This window comes from Barbus barbus (genome assembly GCF_936440315.1).
Source record: "Barbus barbus genome assembly, chromosome: 16".
In the NCBI taxonomy this organism is placed as follows: Eukaryota; Metazoa; Chordata; class Actinopteri; order Cypriniformes; family Cyprinidae; genus Barbus; species Barbus barbus.
In genome coordinates this window covers 29,933,550-29,954,138 of record NC_136744.1, presented here as the reverse complement: position 1 = coordinate 29,954,138, position 20,589 = coordinate 29,933,550, and the positions used below count along the sequence as shown (strand labels likewise).

At 34.6% G+C, this 20,589-nt stretch overlaps 2 protein-coding genes across 4 annotated transcripts; both read left to right on the top strand.

The window, feature by feature from the left end:
• The first annotated feature begins 394 nt into the window (after positions 1–394).
• gpatch11 (G patch domain containing 11) lies at positions 395–6,773 on the top strand. The gene is made up of 8 exons (XM_079437312.1): positions 395–550; positions 1,680–1,906; positions 2,373–2,414; positions 3,594–3,714; positions 5,416–5,506; positions 5,629–5,751; positions 5,967–6,048; positions 6,126–6,773. The coding sequence occupies exons 1-8, from the start codon at positions 501–503 to the stop codon at positions 6,182–6,184; spliced, it is 795 nt and encodes a 264-aa protein (XP_079293438.1). The 5' UTR covers positions 395–500; the 3' UTR covers positions 6,185–6,773.
• Positions 6,774–7,011: 238 nt separating this feature from the next.
• eif2ak2 (eukaryotic translation initiation factor 2-alpha kinase 2) lies at positions 7,012–18,447 on the top strand. 3 transcript variants are annotated; one of them, XM_079437245.1, is made up of 19 exons: positions 7,012–8,218; positions 8,320–8,449; positions 10,373–10,518; positions 10,684–10,819; positions 10,904–10,956; positions 11,363–11,521; positions 11,586–11,718; positions 11,797–11,837; positions 11,931–12,045; positions 12,202–12,236; positions 12,345–12,396; positions 13,219–13,295; positions 13,376–13,495; positions 15,208–15,333; positions 15,430–15,634; positions 16,555–16,698; positions 16,971–17,072; positions 17,596–17,658; positions 17,818–18,447. In XM_079437245.1, exons 1-19 carry the CDS (start codon positions 8,106–8,108, stop codon positions 17,941–17,943), a joined length of 2,076 nt encoding a protein of 691 aa, XP_079293371.1. In that variant the 5' UTR covers positions 7,012–8,105; the 3' UTR covers positions 17,944–18,447. The 3 variants fall into 3 exon arrangements, with proteins under 3 accessions (XP_079293371.1, XP_079293373.1, XP_079293372.1); XM_079437247.1 differs by having other exon boundaries at positions 7,892–8,218; positions 8,351–8,449; XM_079437246.1 differs by lacking the exons at positions 7,012–8,218; positions 8,320–8,449 and adding an exon at positions 8,609–8,681.
• Positions 18,448–20,589: the final 2,142 nt, after the last annotated feature.

The window sequence follows — 20,589 nt, the reverse complement described above, 5'->3', positions numbered from 1 at the left end:
GGTTTTCCTATTAAACACAATGGGAGTAATAATTGGCCAGATTTTCATAATAATATCTAATATTTCATAATAAAAATTTATATATAATTTATTTTCCTATTCAATTGTTATGTTTTCCAAAATGCATAATAAAGTGGTGTCCTCTAGAGTGGACATGTATGAAATTATGTCCTGTTTCATAACAAGAAGTCATATTTGAATTTGGAAATGCATAACATTTTCCTGAGATGTTGCTTTATGACAAACAATTTGAAAATTATTCAGATTTAAATGACAATTACACAATATAATCATATTTCCATAAGGATGTTTGACTAAATTCCAGTCATTTGGTATCTCTATAAAGCCCTGAATGTGCTCTGCACAGGAACCGGAACCAAACACACTTTCTGCTGTGTTTCAGTCGGACGCATTTACTGGCGGAAACAACTAAAGCGATCCAAGGACTTAATTTTCTGTTTCAACTATAATTTGTCCTCAGTCTCTCATTAATTACACAAATGGCAGACGAAGAAGATGATTACATGTCTGATGCTTTCCTGAACCAAATGTGAGTTAAAATCTTTTCCTGTTATAACATGTCACTGTCAGAGTGAGTGCTGTTTGCTGTGCTTTAGACATAAACATGGAATAATATTTGTATTTATTAGCAAACAAACATTTTTACATGTTTTTAAATGAGTGGATGATGTAATTTAGCTTCCTCAGATTATTATTTCTTACTGAATTCATCAAAACTGCTGTGATTAATGGTGTGAATTGATGCACATCCAAACAATTATAACAACAAACAATGGGAATGCTATGTTTTTTGGGCATGTACAGTGGTTTTATTTTAAGTATAGTATGATTTATTTTTAAGCATAACATTTGTGTAAACTCTGTATCCTGAAATTGATGTAGGATTTACTTTGAAACTGAGAAATTGCTAGTAAATATCACAAATTATTACAAAGAAACGCTTGTGACACATTGAATTAAACATGACATTTTTAAGTGGGAAATAGTATTTTCTTGTAAAATGCATATTTATAACTTTAAAAAGTCATTTTTTACAATGTATGACAGTGAATATGCTTGTAAACCTTGAAATACAAAAAAGAAATGTGACCCTGGATCACAAAACCAGTCTTAAGTGTCTTTAAAAGAGACTTATTCATCATCTCAAAGCTGATAATAATCTTTCCATTGATGTATGGTTTGTTATGATAGGATAATATTCAGCTGAGATACAACTATTAGGAAATCTGGAATCTGAGGGAGCAAAAAAATCTAAATATTGAGAAAATCTCCTTTAAAGTTGTTCAAATGAAGTTCTTAGCAATGCATATTACTAATCAAAAATTAAGTTTTGATATATTTACAGTAGGAAATTTACAAAATATCTTCATGGAGCATGATCTTTACTTAATATCCTAATGATTTTTGGCATAAAAGAGAAATGTATAATTTTGACCCATACATATGTATTGTTGGCTATTGCTACAAATATACCTGTGTTACTTAAGACTGCTTTTGTGCTCCAGGGTCACAAAAACAAATGTTTCAGTTCAGGCTCTCAACATCTATAATTCCCAATTCTTCCAGCTCACCAGTGTCCTAAATAACATAAATAGCTCCTCGCTGTGTCTTACATGTTGTTTTGTTGAATTGTTTTGATGCTCTTTACACAAAAACAGCCCAGATGTTCGGCCTGGCATCCCGATGGTGAACCGTTTGAAGGAAACCATAAAAAAGGAGGCGCTACATAAGGAGAAAAACGCACAGAACCGGCAGAAGAGCTACAAAGAGCAGGAGCGTGAGAGTCGGGAGACCGCGCTGCAGAGCTCCATAAGCAGCCAAAATAAAGGCTTTGCGTTACTGCAGAAGATGGGATATAAAGCAGGACAAGGCCTGGGAAAAGAGGGTCAGTGATTGAGATTTTTAAATGGACTGCTTGCTTCTAAAAAGCAAAAATATGACCCTGGACCTCAAAACCAGTCATAAGGGTCAATTGTTTAAAATTGAGATGCATCTATCATCTGGAAGCTGAATAAATAAGCTTTCCATTGATGTGGAATCTGGAAAAAAATCTAAATATTGAGAAAATCTCCTTTAAAGTTGTTCAAATGAAGTTCTTAGCAATGCATATTACTAATCAAAAATGAAGTTTTGATATATTTACGGTAGGATATTTACTAAATATCTTAATGGAACATAATCTCTACTTAATGTCCTAATGATTTTTGGCATAAAATAAATATTTTTTGTATTTTTTGCTATTGCTACAAATATACCTGTGCTACTTATGACTGGTTTTGTGGTCCAGGGTCACAAATACCCCATAAACATAATGTGGTTTTGTGTGCATTAAAAATATTCTCATGCTGCAGGTGCTGGACGGGTCGAGCCGGTTTCTCTGAACATCAAAACAGGTTCTTAAAAAGTTTGAGTTTTATTTGACATAACAAGTGACAATACATCTGCATTACGCTTCTTTGTTAAGGATATCACGATAAAGTAACAAGACTTATTTCCATTGTGGTCCTTGATATTAAACAAAAACAATTTTCATGACAACAGCCATTTTTGGCATACATTTCATACTAATTACAATAAACAAATATCATGTTCACACTTAATCACACACCACAGAGACAATCTTCAGTACAGTACAATTATCCTAATCTGTCAAATTTAAGACAGCCCATCTAAAAACATTATTTTTAGTCTTTTACTGAAACCCTCATGAACCGTCATAACTTTAATGTCCAAAAGCAAGTTATTCCACTCCTGTGCACCAGAATACGCAAATGCCCTTTGTCCATACAAAGTCCTAAACTTACATAAATTAAGATCTATAATGCTCTGTCTAGTAAAATGACCATGTCTTAATCAGTGTTGGGTGTAATTAGTTACTGTAATTTAATTACAGTTATGTAATTGAACTTAATACTCTGTATAGACTGTAGAACATTTATATTCAATGCAATAGTGGATTTAACATCAATTTAAGGTTTAACCTTAAAATGCATGCTTTTTATGTACCCTACTCACTTTAAATACTTTGGAGAGTTAATACAGGTAACACTTTAGTGTCCAATTCTCACTATTGACTAGGTGTTTATTAGCATGGATATTACTGGGATATTGGCTGTTTATTATTATTTAAAAAGCATATTAATGTCTTATTCTAAATCCTCAATCCTACCCAATTCTTAAACTTTACAACTACTTTACTGAGTATTAATAAGCAGTAATTAGGAGTATATTGAGGCAAAAGTCATAGTTAATAGTGAGAATTGGACCAGAATAATTTATGTGGTTACTTGAAAGAACCGTTTTATTTGTATCCTTGTATAATTACTTTTTTAGAAAAACATACCCAACACTGGTCTTAATTTAACCTGAGAAAAATAAGACTTAAAATACACCGGAGCTCTATTATTAATTGTTCTATGTACCATTTTTAGATTCAGAAGTGCCCATCTTTTTTCAGTAGTTAACCATCTGAGCTGCTGGAGGTGTCTTTTCTGGTTCTTAACAGCAGGTGTTGTTGATCATGATGAGCCGTTGTTCAGAAACGCTGATGTTTGTATGTGTGCTGTTGTCAGACAGAGGCGGCATTGGAATGGAAGAAGTCAAGAAGAGGAAAGCAGACGAGGAGCTTCAGAATTACAGGAGAAAAGCGCAAATGAAACAACAGGTGGAGAAGAAATCATTAGAGGATTTCAGGTATGAACCTGCAGATGACATCAAATCAAGCTCATGTTTCTTAAACCCTATAAAGCTACAGTATTGTATTTGATATGCAAGGCCTCTAAATGATCCAACTTTGAAAACCTGTCACACACAATCTCCTCCATGCCTTCTGTCGTCTGATTAATATTTCTTACGTTTATTAGCTATATTAGTGTGATTGTACAAACATCCATCTTCAGCTTGTGCTTCACGTGTCTCTTTGTTGTCAAATCTGGATTTTTATCAAGTAAACGTAAAAATGACTTTGATATTGTTAGTAATATTTGAAGATGAACATTTACTGGACTGAAGCAACTTAGGTTTACTTGATAATCCAGACATCATTTTGTAGTAAAATCGTGTTTAAATGTGAATATCAAATATGTGACTGACAAAACCCATCTTAAGGGCCAATTTTTTATCATCTGAAAGCTGAATAAATAATCTTTCCATTGATGTATGGTTAGAATAGGACAATATTCGGCTGAGATACAACTATTTGAAAATCTGGAATCTGAGGGTGCAAGAAAATCTCCTTTAAAGTTATCCAAATGAAGTTCTTAGCAATGCATATTACTGATCAAAAATGAAGTTTTGATATATTTACAGTAGGAAATTTACAAATGGAACATTATCTCTACTTAATATCCTAATGATTTTTGGCATAAAAGAAAAATCAATAATTTTGAGCCATACAATGTATTGTTGGCTATTGCTACAAATATACCCCAGCGACTTCAGACTGCTTTTGTGCTCCAGGGACACAGATGCATTCCTGACTCCAGTAAGATATATATATATATATATATATATATATATATATATATATATATATATATAGTGTGGAGTGTATGGGCTCCTCTGGATACAGAATCACCCTGAGCCTTCTGCAGACCAAGATAAACTTTCTCCAAACGGAGGCATGAAATAACTGGAATTTGCATTAAATCGGATCTTAAGCCTGGGGAATGCACACCCAGGAGGGCATTTGGATGAAAGACCCCAGGAAAAGGGCAAACCCTCTGTAAAATATCCCTAAACTTTCTTGTAATAACTTTTAGTCTGTTTCTCTGGACATGAAGGCGTGCACCAGTCACACTGAGACATTTTAAATGATATCAAACATGACTGTTAATTCAGGCATTGACACAGAACATTATATGTTGCATGAAGTCATTCTGAGTGAAGAGAAGGAACACATGTGAAAGAGGCTTTCCTGCGTTTTCTCTCTGTGTGGTGTGGAGACTGATGCCTGTATGTGTTTGCATTGTCTGTATCTCAGGAGATCAAAGTATAGGAGCTTCTTCCAGCCTTAAGCTTCTGTGGAACATTTATTTGTTCATCTCTCAGTCCTCACTGAATTGTATTGCATTATGTTTTGATAATAAAACTAAGCATTTAAATATCATTTTACTAAGACATATTATTGGCGATATAGAGTGATGACTGATATTTATATAATTTTATGTAATTTCATCACTTTTTGTCTACATAAATATCAGCATCTGCATCAAATTGCATATTTTGCTCCGTTTGAGCTGTTTTTTCTGCATATTTTCACTATATTGCAGGCATAAAACACAAATGCAACTTAAAAAAGCAGATTTTTCTGACTGTTATTTATAGGTCAGGCTTTAAGCTTCTCTGTGTGTGAATGTGGTTGAGCAGCAGTGTTGAGTAACATGTTTATTACAGAGTGCGTAAGAGAACCGAAAGAGAAGAGCGTCAAATACAGGGCGACCTGAGGAAGAGCCAGCGGGCCTGTGAGCAGCTCGACAGCCAGAAGGTCAGAAAGACTTTTTTTCCTTATTTTGAGGGTCAAACCTGACGTTTAATACATTTGCATGAACGCATTTCATATAACCAGAAATCTCTGAAGCTCGCCTGCTGTTGTGATTCTTCTTTTAGCGCATCACTGTTCCCAGAGACAGCTGGTACTGGCCTGAAGTTGTGAAAGATGAAGAGGAAGAGGCAGAGCTTCTGGAGGAAGAAACCAAATCAGAGGAAAGTGACGACGAGGAGGAACTAACAGTGAGTTTATGACACTTTCATTGCTAACAAGTTGCTTTGGAGGGGAATAATTTGTTTTATTATTTGTCTTGCAATAACTTTGCATTGTGTATCATTTTAGAATTAATTTTTTTTTTAAAGAAATGTGTTAAGAGGAGCCTTATCTGTGCCTCTGTGTATTAAAATGATTTTACTATGTTGCATTATTATTTAGAAGCACCGTTTTTTCTTTACAGCCTTTAGACAAGCTGCAGTTTCTCACCTCGTATCTGCGAGGAGTGCATTTTTACTGCATATGGTGTGGGACGGCATTTAATGGTAAGAAGTGTTAACGTATAAAGATGTTTGAGCAGATACATAAATGATAAATAAACTAATCTGTTCTTGTTCAACAGATGAGGAGGATTTGAGCTCAAACTGCCCTGGTGACACCGCAGCAGATCATGACGACTAGAGCCACCTGAAATTATCTCAAACACTTGTTTTTAATTTGCTTTTGAGGTTTTTGCATAGCTGTTTAATATTTATGTTTTCATATTCGTTCATTAAATGTTGCATTGATTTGTTTGATTGTAATTGTGTGGTTTTATATCAGTATCGACCCTGATGCATCACTTCAATTGTTCTGTGTAACTGAATCTCAGCCAGTCTCAAAGATTGTGATTGCATGGTTATTAATTTAATTATTTTTTATTGATTAATTCATTGTGGACTGTGTGAAAATACTGTAATATTTGTAGATGACCAATTAGCATAAAACCAATATAAAGATTAAAAAAATGATTTTGTACATAATATTTCTAGGTATTAACGTTTTCTTGTGGTTTTATAGTGTAGTTTTAAGCATCTAGATTAAACGAATGATATTTTGTTGATTTATTTGTCTATTTATTGCCAGATTTCATATTTACAGAAACAAACTGGGGGGAAAACTAACATAAGAAAATTAAAAATGTATTTATTTATTTTTAAAAACATTAAAAATAAATTTATATAATTGTGCTTTGTCTCCTAAAGTTAAAAAGGAGGTAAAGGAGAGTTGCTGAAATCGCGTTTGGTCTCGTACTGTATCGTGTATCTTGTCAGTGTGTGCACTTGCTTGGCCATTTGTAGTTGATAAACAGGAAAGTGGGTTCAAGCGCCAGCAGAAGGCAGTGTAATGAAGTGGTCTTTAAGAGAAGCAGTCTATCAGCGGAAGTTTAAAATCAGCTCGTAAGTGTATTTACTTGTCTCAGTGTTTAGCGCATTTGCCGTTGCTAGGAAACGCTTATTTTGTTTACTAGGATGAGAGTTGCTGAAATCGCGTTTGGTCTCGTACTGTATCGTGTATCTTGTCAGTGTGTGCACTTGCTTGGCCATTTGTAGTTGATAAACAGGAAAGTGGGTCCAGCTGAATTGAAATGATCATTTGTTGGTTTGGTATAATAAAGGTTATTATACCGCGGCAGCGGTCGCGGCAGTCGTCGTGTGAAGCCCTCTTAGTGTGAAGACCAAAGAGTGTAAAGACCATCGACTCTACCGTGCGACTCCACCGGGCAGGGCCACCGGCAAGGGATAGTAGTAGCTTTTTATTTAATTTTTTCATTGATATGTTTATTATTGAAATGTTGTTGTTATATGCATGTGTTAATTTTATTTAATTTCTTTATTTTCTTAAATATGTGGGTAGATAGTATTTATAGAGTTGTAACTTTTTAGTTTTAGTTACTTTTTCTTATTTGTAAGTCGCTTTGGACAAAAGCGTCTGCTAAATGACAAAAGTAAAAAAGTAAAGAGTGTAAAGACCATCGACTCTACCGTGCGACTCCACCGGGCAGGGACACCGGCAAGGGATAGTAGTAGCTTTTTATTTAATTTTTTCATTGATATGTTTATTATTGAAATGTTGTTGTTATATGCATGTGTTAATTTTATTTAATTTCTTTATTTTCTTAAATATGTGGGTAGATAGTATTTATAGAGTTGTAACTTTTTAGTTTTAGTTACTTTTTCTTATTTGTAAGTCGCTTTGGACAAAAGCGTCTGCTAAATGACAAAAGTAAGTAAAGTAAGTAAAGTAAAGTAAATATTTAGGTGGGTGTGGCCTAGCAACACGCTCGGGCTTTGATTGGTCAATACAATGTTTGGCAATGACGTTGAATTCCGGAAATCGAAACTTATCGATCTGAAATAATACGAAGAAATGAAAGTGAACTCGTGTCTGTGGTCGATGTCGATCTGAGCTGACGCTGTTAGTACCGTGTTATATTGATGTAAAAACACGGTAATGCGTCTTTTAGTGATGTGACGCTCTGCGTGGCGCTCACGTGCTGATCAGCGTAAACACTCGGTGAACTTCTGTCACTGGCTGCTATTTTAGTTATATTTTAACTGCAATGGAGTCTCTGTCAGGGAATTACATTTCTCAGCTGAACGAGTACCAGCAGAAGACACAGTGCACTGTGGAGTACGAGGAGGGATCCACAGATGGACCGAGCCACAACAAAACGTATGGAGCTATCATTCATTAACATTACACGCAGTAGAAATGAGTGAAGTGTGCTGAGAGAACAGTTTCTGTGCTGTTTTCAATCAAATGTGTGTTATCAGGTTCACTATGAGGGCTATTGTTAATCGACAGCGGTATCCTGAGGGCACTGGGAAATCCAAGAAAGAGGCCAAGCAAAATGCTGCCAGGAACGCCCTTAATGGCATAAAAAGCACTCAAAATACTGAACCTGTAAGTACAAATATGTTATATAGGTTTAAAATATTGTTGATTGAGTGTATTTACAGTATCTCACAGAAGTGAGTACACCCCTCACATTTATGTAAATATTTTATTATATCTTTTCATGTGACAACACTGAAGAAATGACACTTTGCTACAATGTAAAGTACTGCTTGTATTTGCTGTCCCCTCAAAATAACTCAACACACAGCCATTAATGTCTAAACCGCTGGCCACAAAAGTGAGTACACCCCTAAGTGAAAATGTCCAAATTGGGCCCAAAGTGTCAATATTTTGTGTGGGCACCATTATTTTCCAGCACTGCCTTAACCCTCTTGGGCGTGGAGTTCACCAGAGCTTCACAGGTTGCCACTGGAGACATCACAGAGCTGGTGGATGTCCTTGCGCTCCTCCACCTTCCGTTTGAGGATGCCCCACGGATGCTCAATAGGGTTTAGGTCTGGAGACATGCTTGGCCAGTCCATCACCTTTACCCTCAGCCTCTTTAGCAAGGCATTGGTCGTCTTGGAGGAGTGTTTGGGGTCGTTATCATGTTGGAATACTGCCCTGCGGCCCAGTCTCTGCTTCAGTACAGTACATGTTGGCATTCATGGTTCCCTCAATAAACTGTCAATATTCCCTCAATGTTGTCTATATTATATATTGTGTTTTTGCTGCTTTGTACATTTGTCTTTTGGTTAATTGTTGTTATTCTTTTATTAGCTGTGTCCTGTCCTGTTACTGTCTTTCTGTTGCACTGTGGAGCTTCTGTCACTACAACAAATTCCTTGTATGTGTAAACATACTTGGCCAATAAAGCTCATTCTGATTCTTCTCATTCTGAACTGTAGCTCCCCAGTGCCGGCAGCACTCATGCAGCCCCAGACCATGACACTCCCACCACCATGCCTGACTGTAGGCAAGACACACTTGCCTTTGTACTCCTCACCTGGTTGTCGCCACACACGCTTGACACCATCTGAACCAAATAAGTTTATCTTGGTCTCATCAGACCACAGGACATGGTTCCAGTAATCCATGCCCTTAGTCTGCTTGTCTTCAGCAAACTGTTTGCGGGCTTTCTTGTGCATCATCTTTAGAAGAGGCTTCCTTCTGGGACGACAGCCATGCAGACCAATTTGATGCAGTGTGCGGCGTATGGTCTGAGCACTGACCGGCTGACCCCCCACCCCTTCAACCTCTGCAGCAATGCTGGCAGCACTCATACGTCTATTTCCCAAACACAACCTCTGGATATGACCCTGAGCACGTGCACTCAAACTCAACTTCTTTGGTCGACCATATCGAGGCCTGTCCTGTTAAACCGCTGTATGGTCTTGGCCACCGTGCTGAAGCTCAGTTTCAGGGTCTTGGCAATCTTCTTATATAATAAAATATTTACAAAAATGTGAGGGGTGTATGTGCATATATATGTATGTATGTATGTATGTATACACACACACACATATATATAATTTTGATGCTACAAATTCTACAATACATATTGTTAGTGCTCAATATAAGAATGCATATATAATATTACATTTTATGTTTAATATTATACAAAAATATTGTTTCAAAATACATATTATACATTATATAATACTTTAAAATAATCATATATTAATAAATGAATCTTAGTTAATGTTAATTTCAACATTTAATGCTTTATTTAATCAATTGTTGTATCTATTAATATTATTTATGGATTTGAGCTAGTAATCTAACTAACAATCAATAGTTTTATTAACTAATGTTAACAAACATTCATAAATACTGTAACAAAAGTATTGTTCACTGTTAATTAATGCATTACTAATGGGACCTTATTGTAAAGTGTTACCAAATTTCATATTTATTTTCATTATTATAATTATTTTCTACAATCTAGATCATTTGTATAAAATTTTATGTATTTGTCTCTAAATGCAGACAACATCATCTGTTCAAAACACTCCCAACAATACGACTGTATCTCAGAGGAATTATACTTGCTGGCTTAATGAATATTCACAGAAGAAAAAGTTATTATTCAAGGCTCGCGAGTCCACTAAGATGGATCCAGGAAACGCTACTCAGTGAGTATTTAAACATTTGCACACCTGTTCTTCTGATTCACAATGTCCTGCTGAGAAAAGATAGAAAAGTACAGTACGTTTTAAATTAAAATGTACACAATCTGTCAAATAAATTCCAGCCCCTAGCAAGAAATAACACTTAATTCTCTCTTATCTCTTTTGCAGATTGTGTACTTATATTTGTAAGTATGTTTGTGGTGATAGAGAGTTTCCTGAGGCTTATGGAAAAAATAAGAAAGATGCTAAAGAAGCAGCGGCAAAATGTGTTTATGAGGAGCTACTCAAAACACAAGATTCAGAGGTAATACAGCATTTATCTACTTGGACTCTCTAATGCTCTAATTTATTTGTTTGTTTGACTTTTTTTTTTTTTTTGGCATTAAAGGTCTTTGATGACAATAGCAAGCGAACACAGAGGTCAGAGGTTGCGTCTCGTAGGTAAACAACATCATGACTGACAGTAATTGACCTTTATTTTTAAAATTGTGCTCACCCTTTAGGTCATCCAAGATTAGGATGAGTTTGTTTCTTCATCAGGTTTGTAGAAATGTGTCTCTGCATCAGTGTCTCAGCAATGGATGCTCTGCAGTGAATGGGTGAATTGTGGATTATTGTAATGTTTTTATCAGCTGTTCATTCTGACGGCACCCATTCACTGCAGAGCATCCATTGCTGAGACACTGATGCAGAGACATATTTCTACAAATCTGATGAAGAAACAAACTCATCTACATCTTGAATGTCCTGAGGGTGAGGACATTTTCAGCTAATTTAAATTTTTGGCTGAACTTTTCCTTTAATTACTATACTCTATATTGTGCTGACATCTTGTCCTTTATTTAAGTGCTAGCATGGACCGTGCCAGTTTCAGTTTGGCTGATGAATCTCGAAGCGCCACGCCTGACAGCAACTACATAGCATGTCTCAATGACTACAGCCAGAAAAATAAACATGCACTTCATTTCAAATTAGTGGAGAAACGAGGCCCTTCTCACAACCCTGAGTAAGTCTTGAACTCTGCAGATTCGTTTGAGTTGAAAACGAAAAACTGAAATTTTCTTTTTCAGGTTTGTATTTAAAGTTGTCATACATGGGAAGGAATACCCTGAAGGACAAGGAAAGAGCGCAAAAGAGGCGAAGCAACATGCTGCTCAGCGCGCTTGGAGCGAAATCAATATGCAATCTGGATGGACCACACAGGCATGACGCTTCACAAATACAGATATGTTTATAGTCTAATGATGTCATGTTTATTAATACATGTGCATGTATTAACAGAGTTCTGAAGATGACAGCTCTTTACAAACTCAAGAGACATCGTAAGTTGAAATGAACAAAATAACAGTGCATCTTTATATAAGTATATATTACGTGCATGTAATAATCTAAAGAGATGTTTATCTGTTTCATAGTAAATCTCAGGATGCACAACACTCCTCAATAAGCTTGTGTGAAACTCCAAGCTCAAGTTCTTCCATTGTCTTCAAAGACTCATCTGCTGTCGGTTCACCTATGGCCATAAGTCCTGTAAATCCATTGTGCATTATTGGTAGCATTTGCATTTTTGACTTTGAAATATTCACAGATTTCACAAAGTAATACATTACACCTATCCATTTCATAAAACAAACATATTTTAGTGCATTATATATATTTGAACTCATGAATCAATCTGTGTTGCAGAGTATAAGTCCGCTAGATGTGAAGCCGAAAATAAAGTAAGCTTTTACAGTTGTTACATATTTTTTTTTTTTTTTTTTTTTTTTTTTTTACATATTTTTTAATCTTTAATGACAAAATAACATGCTACATTTTTTTTCTTTTAGATTAGCCCCAAACTTTCAACTGTCACCAAATGGCCTGGCCAGTAGTAAAGAGGTATTCCAACATTATTTACCAGTAACGGAGAAGTGAATAAATGCAAAAAGTTATCTGTGAAATGAGTTACATTTTCTGTGACAAATGAAAAAATACAAAGAAATCAAGATTGAAAAAACATATATGTGAAGTTTGAGATTTGTATGTTTTGCTTTATTATGAGTATTCTCCATAAGGTAATGAATGCAAAATAAATAGATAAATGCAAACAATGTTGTAAAATGAGACCAAAGGGTATGGAAGCCATTTTTGCTACATTTAAAAAAATAAATCATGCTTTGGCATGACAAATCGGCAGTGTATCAAATACTTATTTGCCCCACTGTATTTATCATGTGTAATGAAAGTGGTGAGGCAAAAAATACACTGTTTGGTTCTCTTTTTTTGACATGCACCAGTTTAAGGAGACAGATGGCAGAATGAACATCTCATTTCTTTATTTTACAAAAGCATGACATTTTGTTGTGTTTGTGAGTGAACACAAATAAAAGTAGACCCTTTATAGTTTTCGAATGATGTACTACGCTTATCTGTATGAGCAAAAATTATGGTGTATTTTAAAAATGCAGGTGATCGCACTGGCGCCTCCATAATCAAACTTTAGCGTGCTTTCTGCACAAACACTAGGATAATGTTTAAACTAACAAGTTTTATATCACTGTTTTTATTGTAGGTTAGTCAAGTATTTAAGGCTAAATTGATCAAAAACATGGTCAACTCTTGATAAGCTGTTACCAAAGCATAGTTTTTTCTTATGGGGTGTAAGAAAAAGTGACTAATTTATCATTTCTTTTATTTTCCCTCTTCTAATTCTTTCCACAGCTTGGTCCTAACATGAACTTACGAAAACCAGCAAAGCCATCGGGAGGTCAAACTTCAAACCAAGCTACAAAGTCAAGGTAAAACATATTACTTTGTGTCAATCACCATAGCTTTTTTCCATTAGAAAGTTTTGATGCTGTTATGTTCGTCTTTGTAGGTTTTTAGAAGAATTTGAATTAATAAATCCGATCGGCAAAGGTGGCTTCGGCCGTGTTTTCAAGGCAAGACGAAAGCTTGAGAAGAAATACTTTGCTGTGAAGATAGTGAAGAGTACAGAGTAAGTCAGTTAAGTTCTTTTATCGTGTCCGTCCTTAAATGATTAATGTAATTTGATAGTTGAACTTGATATGTATCCTATAGGTTACATCTGTGATATTAGATTTAGGTTTCACGCTGGTTGTGTGCCAATAATTTCCAAAGTTCTTTTAAAACACAGTATATAAGCAATGTACCTTATTTTTGTGCTATGTAAAATAATGTCATTATATGTGACCCTGGACCTAGGGGTGTACGATTATTTATAGTCGTATAGAGTGTGTTCTTTCACTGCATGCATGATTCAGTCTATTAAAATGCATTAAAAATTATCACAAAATTTAAGATATGGGGGCAGAAGATGTGTGTGTATATACAGTGTCCTCCAAAAGTATTGGAACTGTAAGGCCAATTCCTTTATTTTTGCTGTAGTGATGCGGTTCAGTCGCAATGACTCCCTTAACAGTGACTTGCTGCCACCTACTGGCGTGGTATCTGTTCATTTTAAAATAATTTCAAATATCAGTATTTACCCCCGGTTTCACAGACCAGGCTTAAGCTAGTCCTGGACTAAAATGCATGTTTGAGCTGTTTTAACTGAAAGCCAGTTGCACTAACGTATCTTAAAATTTGTCAGTGTTATTGTTTTGTCTCAAGATGCACACCAGTAATGCTTTTTTCTAAATCACATTTAGAAAAGCTACTTAAATTCCCTAATTGAACTAAGACTTAATCCTGGCTTAGTCTAAGCCCTGTCTGTAAAACCGGGCCTTAATGTTTTTTGTTTAAAATATCAAAACATTATGCATTTGTAACTGCAGGCTAAAGCACTCCATGTCCCTCTGAGCTGCATTAAACCGTGTGTAAACACATCTAAATGCTACTTCAGATGCAACTTCTGCAAAGATTCATTTTGATGATACTGGTTTCATTTGCTTGGTAACAGCCTAAATGTCTTATTATTCTAATTGACTGATGTAACAATTTGTAACAATGTAACAATTTGATTGGTAACAATGTAACAATTTGTAACAATGTAACAATAAATGTAACAATTTGACTCAAAACAATGGCTTTATTAAAGGGAAAATTGCCCATAAAAGGTAAAAATCTATTTAAACTTATATGAAAAGATTAATTTCTATCACTGATGTGAACTGACCACACAGAATATGAAGAATATCAAAAACAGCAGCTGTCCACGGTAGTCAGATATCAGCACAATAACACACTCAGCAAAATATCATCTAATTATCGTTATCAAAAAATATTGAGATATCTTTTTTTTTGACCCTTATGACTGGTTTTGGGTCACAAATATACGAGAGGTTCCACAGATTAGTCAACTAATCGACTTTAATGCTCTGCTGTGATGCTTTAAATTGATAGGAAAGCTTGTTGTGGGTGAGTAAATCATGGGGTAATTTTCATTTTTGGGTGAACTATCCCTTTAATCTTGACATTGATTAGTCGCTGATCCTTTAAATTTTACCGGTGTTCAGAACAGAACAAGATGAACATCAGAAAATATAGGCACTAAAATGGGAGTTATTGTTATTGTTGCATTGTTACTGTTAAGTTGCAACATGTTATGAGCTGTCTGTATATTTTTGCAAATACATTGCAAATCTTGGCATGTTGCAAAACATTCCCATCTCTTGTGTTTTTATTAATGACCTCATCAGCGACTTTAATCACATCGTTCAATCCCTAATATATACTGTATTTCCCCAGAAAAGCTCTTCGTGAGGTTGGTGCTTTGGCTAGGTTTAATAATCCCAACATCGTCCGCTACTACTCCTCTTGGCTCGAGGACACGGCGTACAAACACGATTCTTCAGAGAGCTACAGCTTCTCCGAGTAATTAATAACTCTTTCTGAAACAATCTGCAGTCTCTACCTTCAACCAGCTGTAACATGCATATTTGTTCTGGTCTCTCTGTCTGTTGGCTTTAGTTCTGGCAGTGACCAGGGAACAAAGTACCTCTACATTCAGATGGAGTTTTGTGAGGGAGACACGCTTTATGCCTGGATTGATAAAAGAAACTCTTCAAATGTTGGTTATCCAGAGCGGAGGACGAAGGCAGCACAGATCAACAGGCAGGTGCTGAAGGCCGTGGAGTACATCCACTCCAAGAGCTTGATCCACAGAGACCTGAAGGTGGGCTGTTTACATCATGCTCAGGCAGAACTAGAATTAAAGTGTCATGAAACCCCCCTGTTTCAGCACCGGTCTTTCACACCTTAGACCTGAAAAAGACTCCAGAACTGGGCGTGTAAAACTGTGGAAAAGTGGGAGTGTGGAGGAAGGGAACAAGGGAGAAAACAACCAATAACACAGACCTACAGACAGATGAATATTAAAATATCTTTAAAACAGAAAGAATAAAGGCCGTTACTTTGAATTTTCGGTCTGTATGATTGTTTGCTGTGCATCACAATAATCCTCTGTTCATGATCAGACGTACACGCCCTTATTTGCACTTATTTCATTTGAAGAAGACATGATATGTACACATACACGGTGCTGGTTCTTTTTCCTAGCTGAATTCAAATGATTGGATCAGTGTTATTTTGGTATTATTAATATTTTGAATTAGCTTTGAATATATAGCTTTTTCATTTTCGTTTTAGTTCAAATTTTGTAATTTAAGTGAATTTTTTTTATATAATTTGTGACTCTGGCTGTGCAAACCCAGCTAAAGTCATTTTTTGGTGATTTACTGTTTTCTATATTATGTCATCCTTCATAAGGTAAAGAACATTCTGTGAAAATGTAACCACGATGGTCTTATTTTTTTTTATGTCTGTATAATTTATATTAATTGTCTGAAGAATTTAATGAATTAATATTTTTTTTGTTATTTTAGTGTCTCAAGTTAGAAAAGATTGCCTTGGTAACTAGCTGAAATAAAATAACATTTATTTTATTTCAAGTAATGAAAATGTTTGAATGGTTTTAGCTTTAGTTAACGACAGAATCCCTGATTTTGAATTGAAAAGGAATTCCTGACCTCAGATTTCCAATAGAGTCATGGTTTGCATACTGTTCTGATTGCTCTTTCTGTTTCTTTGTCTCAGCCTAAAAACATAATGTTCAGCAGCGAGGGAACAGTAAAGGTTGGAGACTTCGGCCTCGTGACCGCAGCAGAAAATGACAGTGATGAGCAACTGCTGGAGCGGACTAAAAGGACAGGAACCCGTGTTTACATGAGCCCAGAGCAGGTCTGACATGTTTACGTTTTACATGGCATAAAAAATAAAAAGCTACGCAAAATCCGTTCTGAGTGGTCAGACAAAAACAAATGATGGTGAAACAACAATTTCACATGATGTTTTGCTGTTTAGACTTGCTAAATATGATCGGATTCCAATCGGACATGCACAAAAATCAGATTTGGTCAGTCTGAACAAGGCTTTTTTTAGGAGATTGTAATATAGTGTGTTTTATGTGAGTATAATGCTGACATTTTCATTGTTCTAAACTGAATATGTAGGCGACGGAGACATCCTATGACAGAAAGGTGGATATATACGCTCTGGGTCTCATTTATTTTGAGCTTATCTGGAATCTCTTCACAGTGCATGAAAGGAAAAAGGTTGGATTTATCTTTTACTCCTTTAATAATACAATATATGTACTCATCTTGAATCTGAAATTTAGTCTACATGAATGTGTCTGATGTGTCACACTACAAATAATTATTTTCTTAGTATTTTTGTTGTTTTCTAGTACAAACATGTAAACATTCTTAAGTCAAAGATACATACCAAAATGACTTATATTAACTTTTTTTTTTTTTTAAGTGTTAATTAAAATATATTAAAATTGAATTATATATAATATTAAAATTGAATGATTTTATCCTTAAAACAGGAACATACATCTGCCAGTGGGGTAAAAAAAAAAAATGAAGTTAATTTAAAGGGAAAACATCTTTACATTATATTATTTTAGAATGTTGAGATATTTGTACTAGAAACAAGACAAAGAATACGGAGTATCACACATATTTTTTGCAGTGCATAAATGATGTATATAAAGTGTATACATGTTATAAAGTGTATAAAAAAATTTTGTTTTTTTATTATTTTTTGTTTTACTTTCTGACTGACTTTTAGATTTGGGATGATGTAAGAATTAGGAATTTTCCACCACAGTTCACCAAGAAATGTAGCTTTGAGGTGCGTGTAATTTCATGTTTGGAAATATTAGCATGTTTTTCTTTGGTGCAAGTGCTACCTGCTGAAACTCAGTTGAATTATCAGTCAATTTAAATATTACTTATTCAAAGCTGACTGTTATCTAACATGCCGTCTCATTTTTCCCGGCTGATGAAATAGCACAAGCTCATAAATCGAATGCTGAGTCCCAGTCCTGAAGAGAGACCAGACGCTTCAGAGCTGATCACCGAGCTGGACCGATATACTAAAATCCTGAATGCAGATAAAGACAACAGGACGATTTAATGAGATCTCATCTCTTATATGCCTTTATAATAATAGCAGTTGCTTAAACTGTAACATTTAAGGTGAAACATTTAGCAGATGCTGCATCTTAAAATTTCACATGGCAAGTGTGCAATTCTAAAAATAACTACAAGTTGATGTAAAAAAAAATAAAAGAACATTTTGTCATCAGTTACTCATCCTTATACCGTTAGTCTGTGGAAAATATGTAACAGAATGTCTGCTATGTTCTGTAAACCAGAAGTGCAAAAAGGTATAAAATCAGTTTATCTTGTCTAACACTTATCTCGGATCATGCTGTTGTATTACTGTAATTCAGTCTGTATGTTCACATGAATTATCATGTCAAGAAACAATGGTTGACACATTGTTGATTCACTTAGTTTCAATTGACATGAATTTCCTTTGGAACAGAAGTTGAATCCATTAGCTGTCAGTCTTGATTGTGAACCTGTCTGTATTGAATAATATTCTGTAACAATAAATCATGAGCTTTTAATCTTGTCTACAGTTAAAGTGGTGCATTTGTATCTATGCTTTTCTCTTTTTAGTCTGTGAAGGTTGTATTTGCTCACATCTGATATTATAAAGTTATGTTGTTGTGAAAATATTTTTAAAAATCTGTTAAAGTACTCAATTTGAAGGAATGATGTGTTAACAATTATTACTCAGAAATTGTTATTAAATTTCACAGTTGCAAATGGACGGTAAGTAACATTTAATTACATGTGAAAGTAATAGAAAAGCTGAAATGGTAGCCTATTTTCTTGTAAAACTTTTTTATAGTGTAGTAAAATTAAGTGGTGTTATGTGTGTATATAAAGTGCCCTCCAAAAGTATCGGGACAGTAAGACCAATTCCTTTATTTTTGCTGTAGACTGAAAATATTTGGGTTTGACATCAAAAGATGAATATGCTTTTATTTACAGGTATTTTCATCTTGATCTGATACACAACTTAAAAGATAGCACCTTCTATTTGAACAATGAGTCTAGTGCTCAAGGTTTTTAGAGTAAAATTCTCTCAGTGCTTGCAGTTAGAAATGCCAAACATTAGTATTATGTCTATCTTCAGACAATCGTCACACCTAGTGAAGCTATGAAAGAAGCTGTTATAAATTCACTGTAAACCACGGCTTCACAGAGCGTATTGCTTTTATAAAAGGGTTATTCCATATACTTCGTAAGGTTTCTTTTCACAAAACCAGTCATAAGGGGCAATTTTTCGAAATTGAGATTTATACAACATCTGAAAGCTGAATAAATGAGCTTTCCATTTATGTATGATTTGTTATGATAGAACAATATTTGGAAATCTGGAATCTGAGGGTGCAAAAAAATCAAAATACTGAGAAAATCTCCTTTAAAGTTGTCCAAATGAAGTTCTTAGCAATGCATATTACTAATCAAAAATTAAGTTTTTATATATTTACAGTAGGAAACTTACAAAATATCTTCATGGAACATGATCTTTACTTAATATCCTAATGTTTCTTGGCATTATAGAAAAATCTAAAATTTTGACCCATGATTTTAGGCTATTGCTACAAATATACCCCAGCGACTTAAGACTGGTCACAGAATAAAACAGAGCAAATAAGTGTAATGATATAAAAACAGTATTCTTCCAACAAACAATGCAGTTGTGGTTGAAATCTATAAAACCTACCGTTTTATAATTTTTATAATAGGCTAAGATCAATTTTAAACTTGGTGAACTCTTGCTATGGTCACCTTCTCAGTGAACAAGTATTTTTTTATTTTTCTAGGCTTTTTCATTCTAAATGAATGAATTAAAAATGAAAATTAAGACATGATATTATGTTTCCAAAGCACCTACATAGGCTATACGCATATTCCACAAACAAACTGTATTTTAATTCTGTACTAGGCTATAGATGTATTATTCCATTCTTCTGTAATATGCTGTATATGGAAACCCAGAGCTGGGTGTGTATGGCAAGCCATTTTAACATTTAATCTATTAACCGTACTAGTATCTATTTTCATGCTACTAGTACTTTTTTTTTAGATACTAGTATCTTTCCCATTAAGTACTAGTACTTATTCATGAACTACTAGTGTTTATTCTTTAGGTACTAGTGTCTTTTGTAAAGTTACTAGTACTTATTCATTAGATACTAGTTCATATTCATTAGATACTAGTACTTATTCCAATAGTGACTAGTATTTACTTATACTCTTCTTGTTAAGACAAAATAGAACTAGTTCTTATTTTTTAGTTACTAGTAACTTTTTAGACCAGAGATATCCTGAACTTAATAGATACTAGTACTTTTAAAATTAGCATTTCTGCCCAGTATGCTAATCGTATGTTGAATATTAATGAACCAGCAACATATAGGAGAGAGATTAGACAAGAAACGGAAAGGAGATGAATGTACTTTTTTGTGGAAACCACATAGAAAAGAAACAATCATTTGTACACAAGCACATAGAAAACCTATAGTGTCAGTTTTGTAAACACTGTAATTACGTAAACATAGTAGTTTAATGCGTTTGTTGGTCATCGAGTGACCTCTAGACTCATTGTTCAAATAGAAGGTGCTATCTTTTAAGTTGTGTATCAGATCCAGATGAAAATACCTGTAAATAAAAGCATATTCATCTATTGAAATAAGAATAA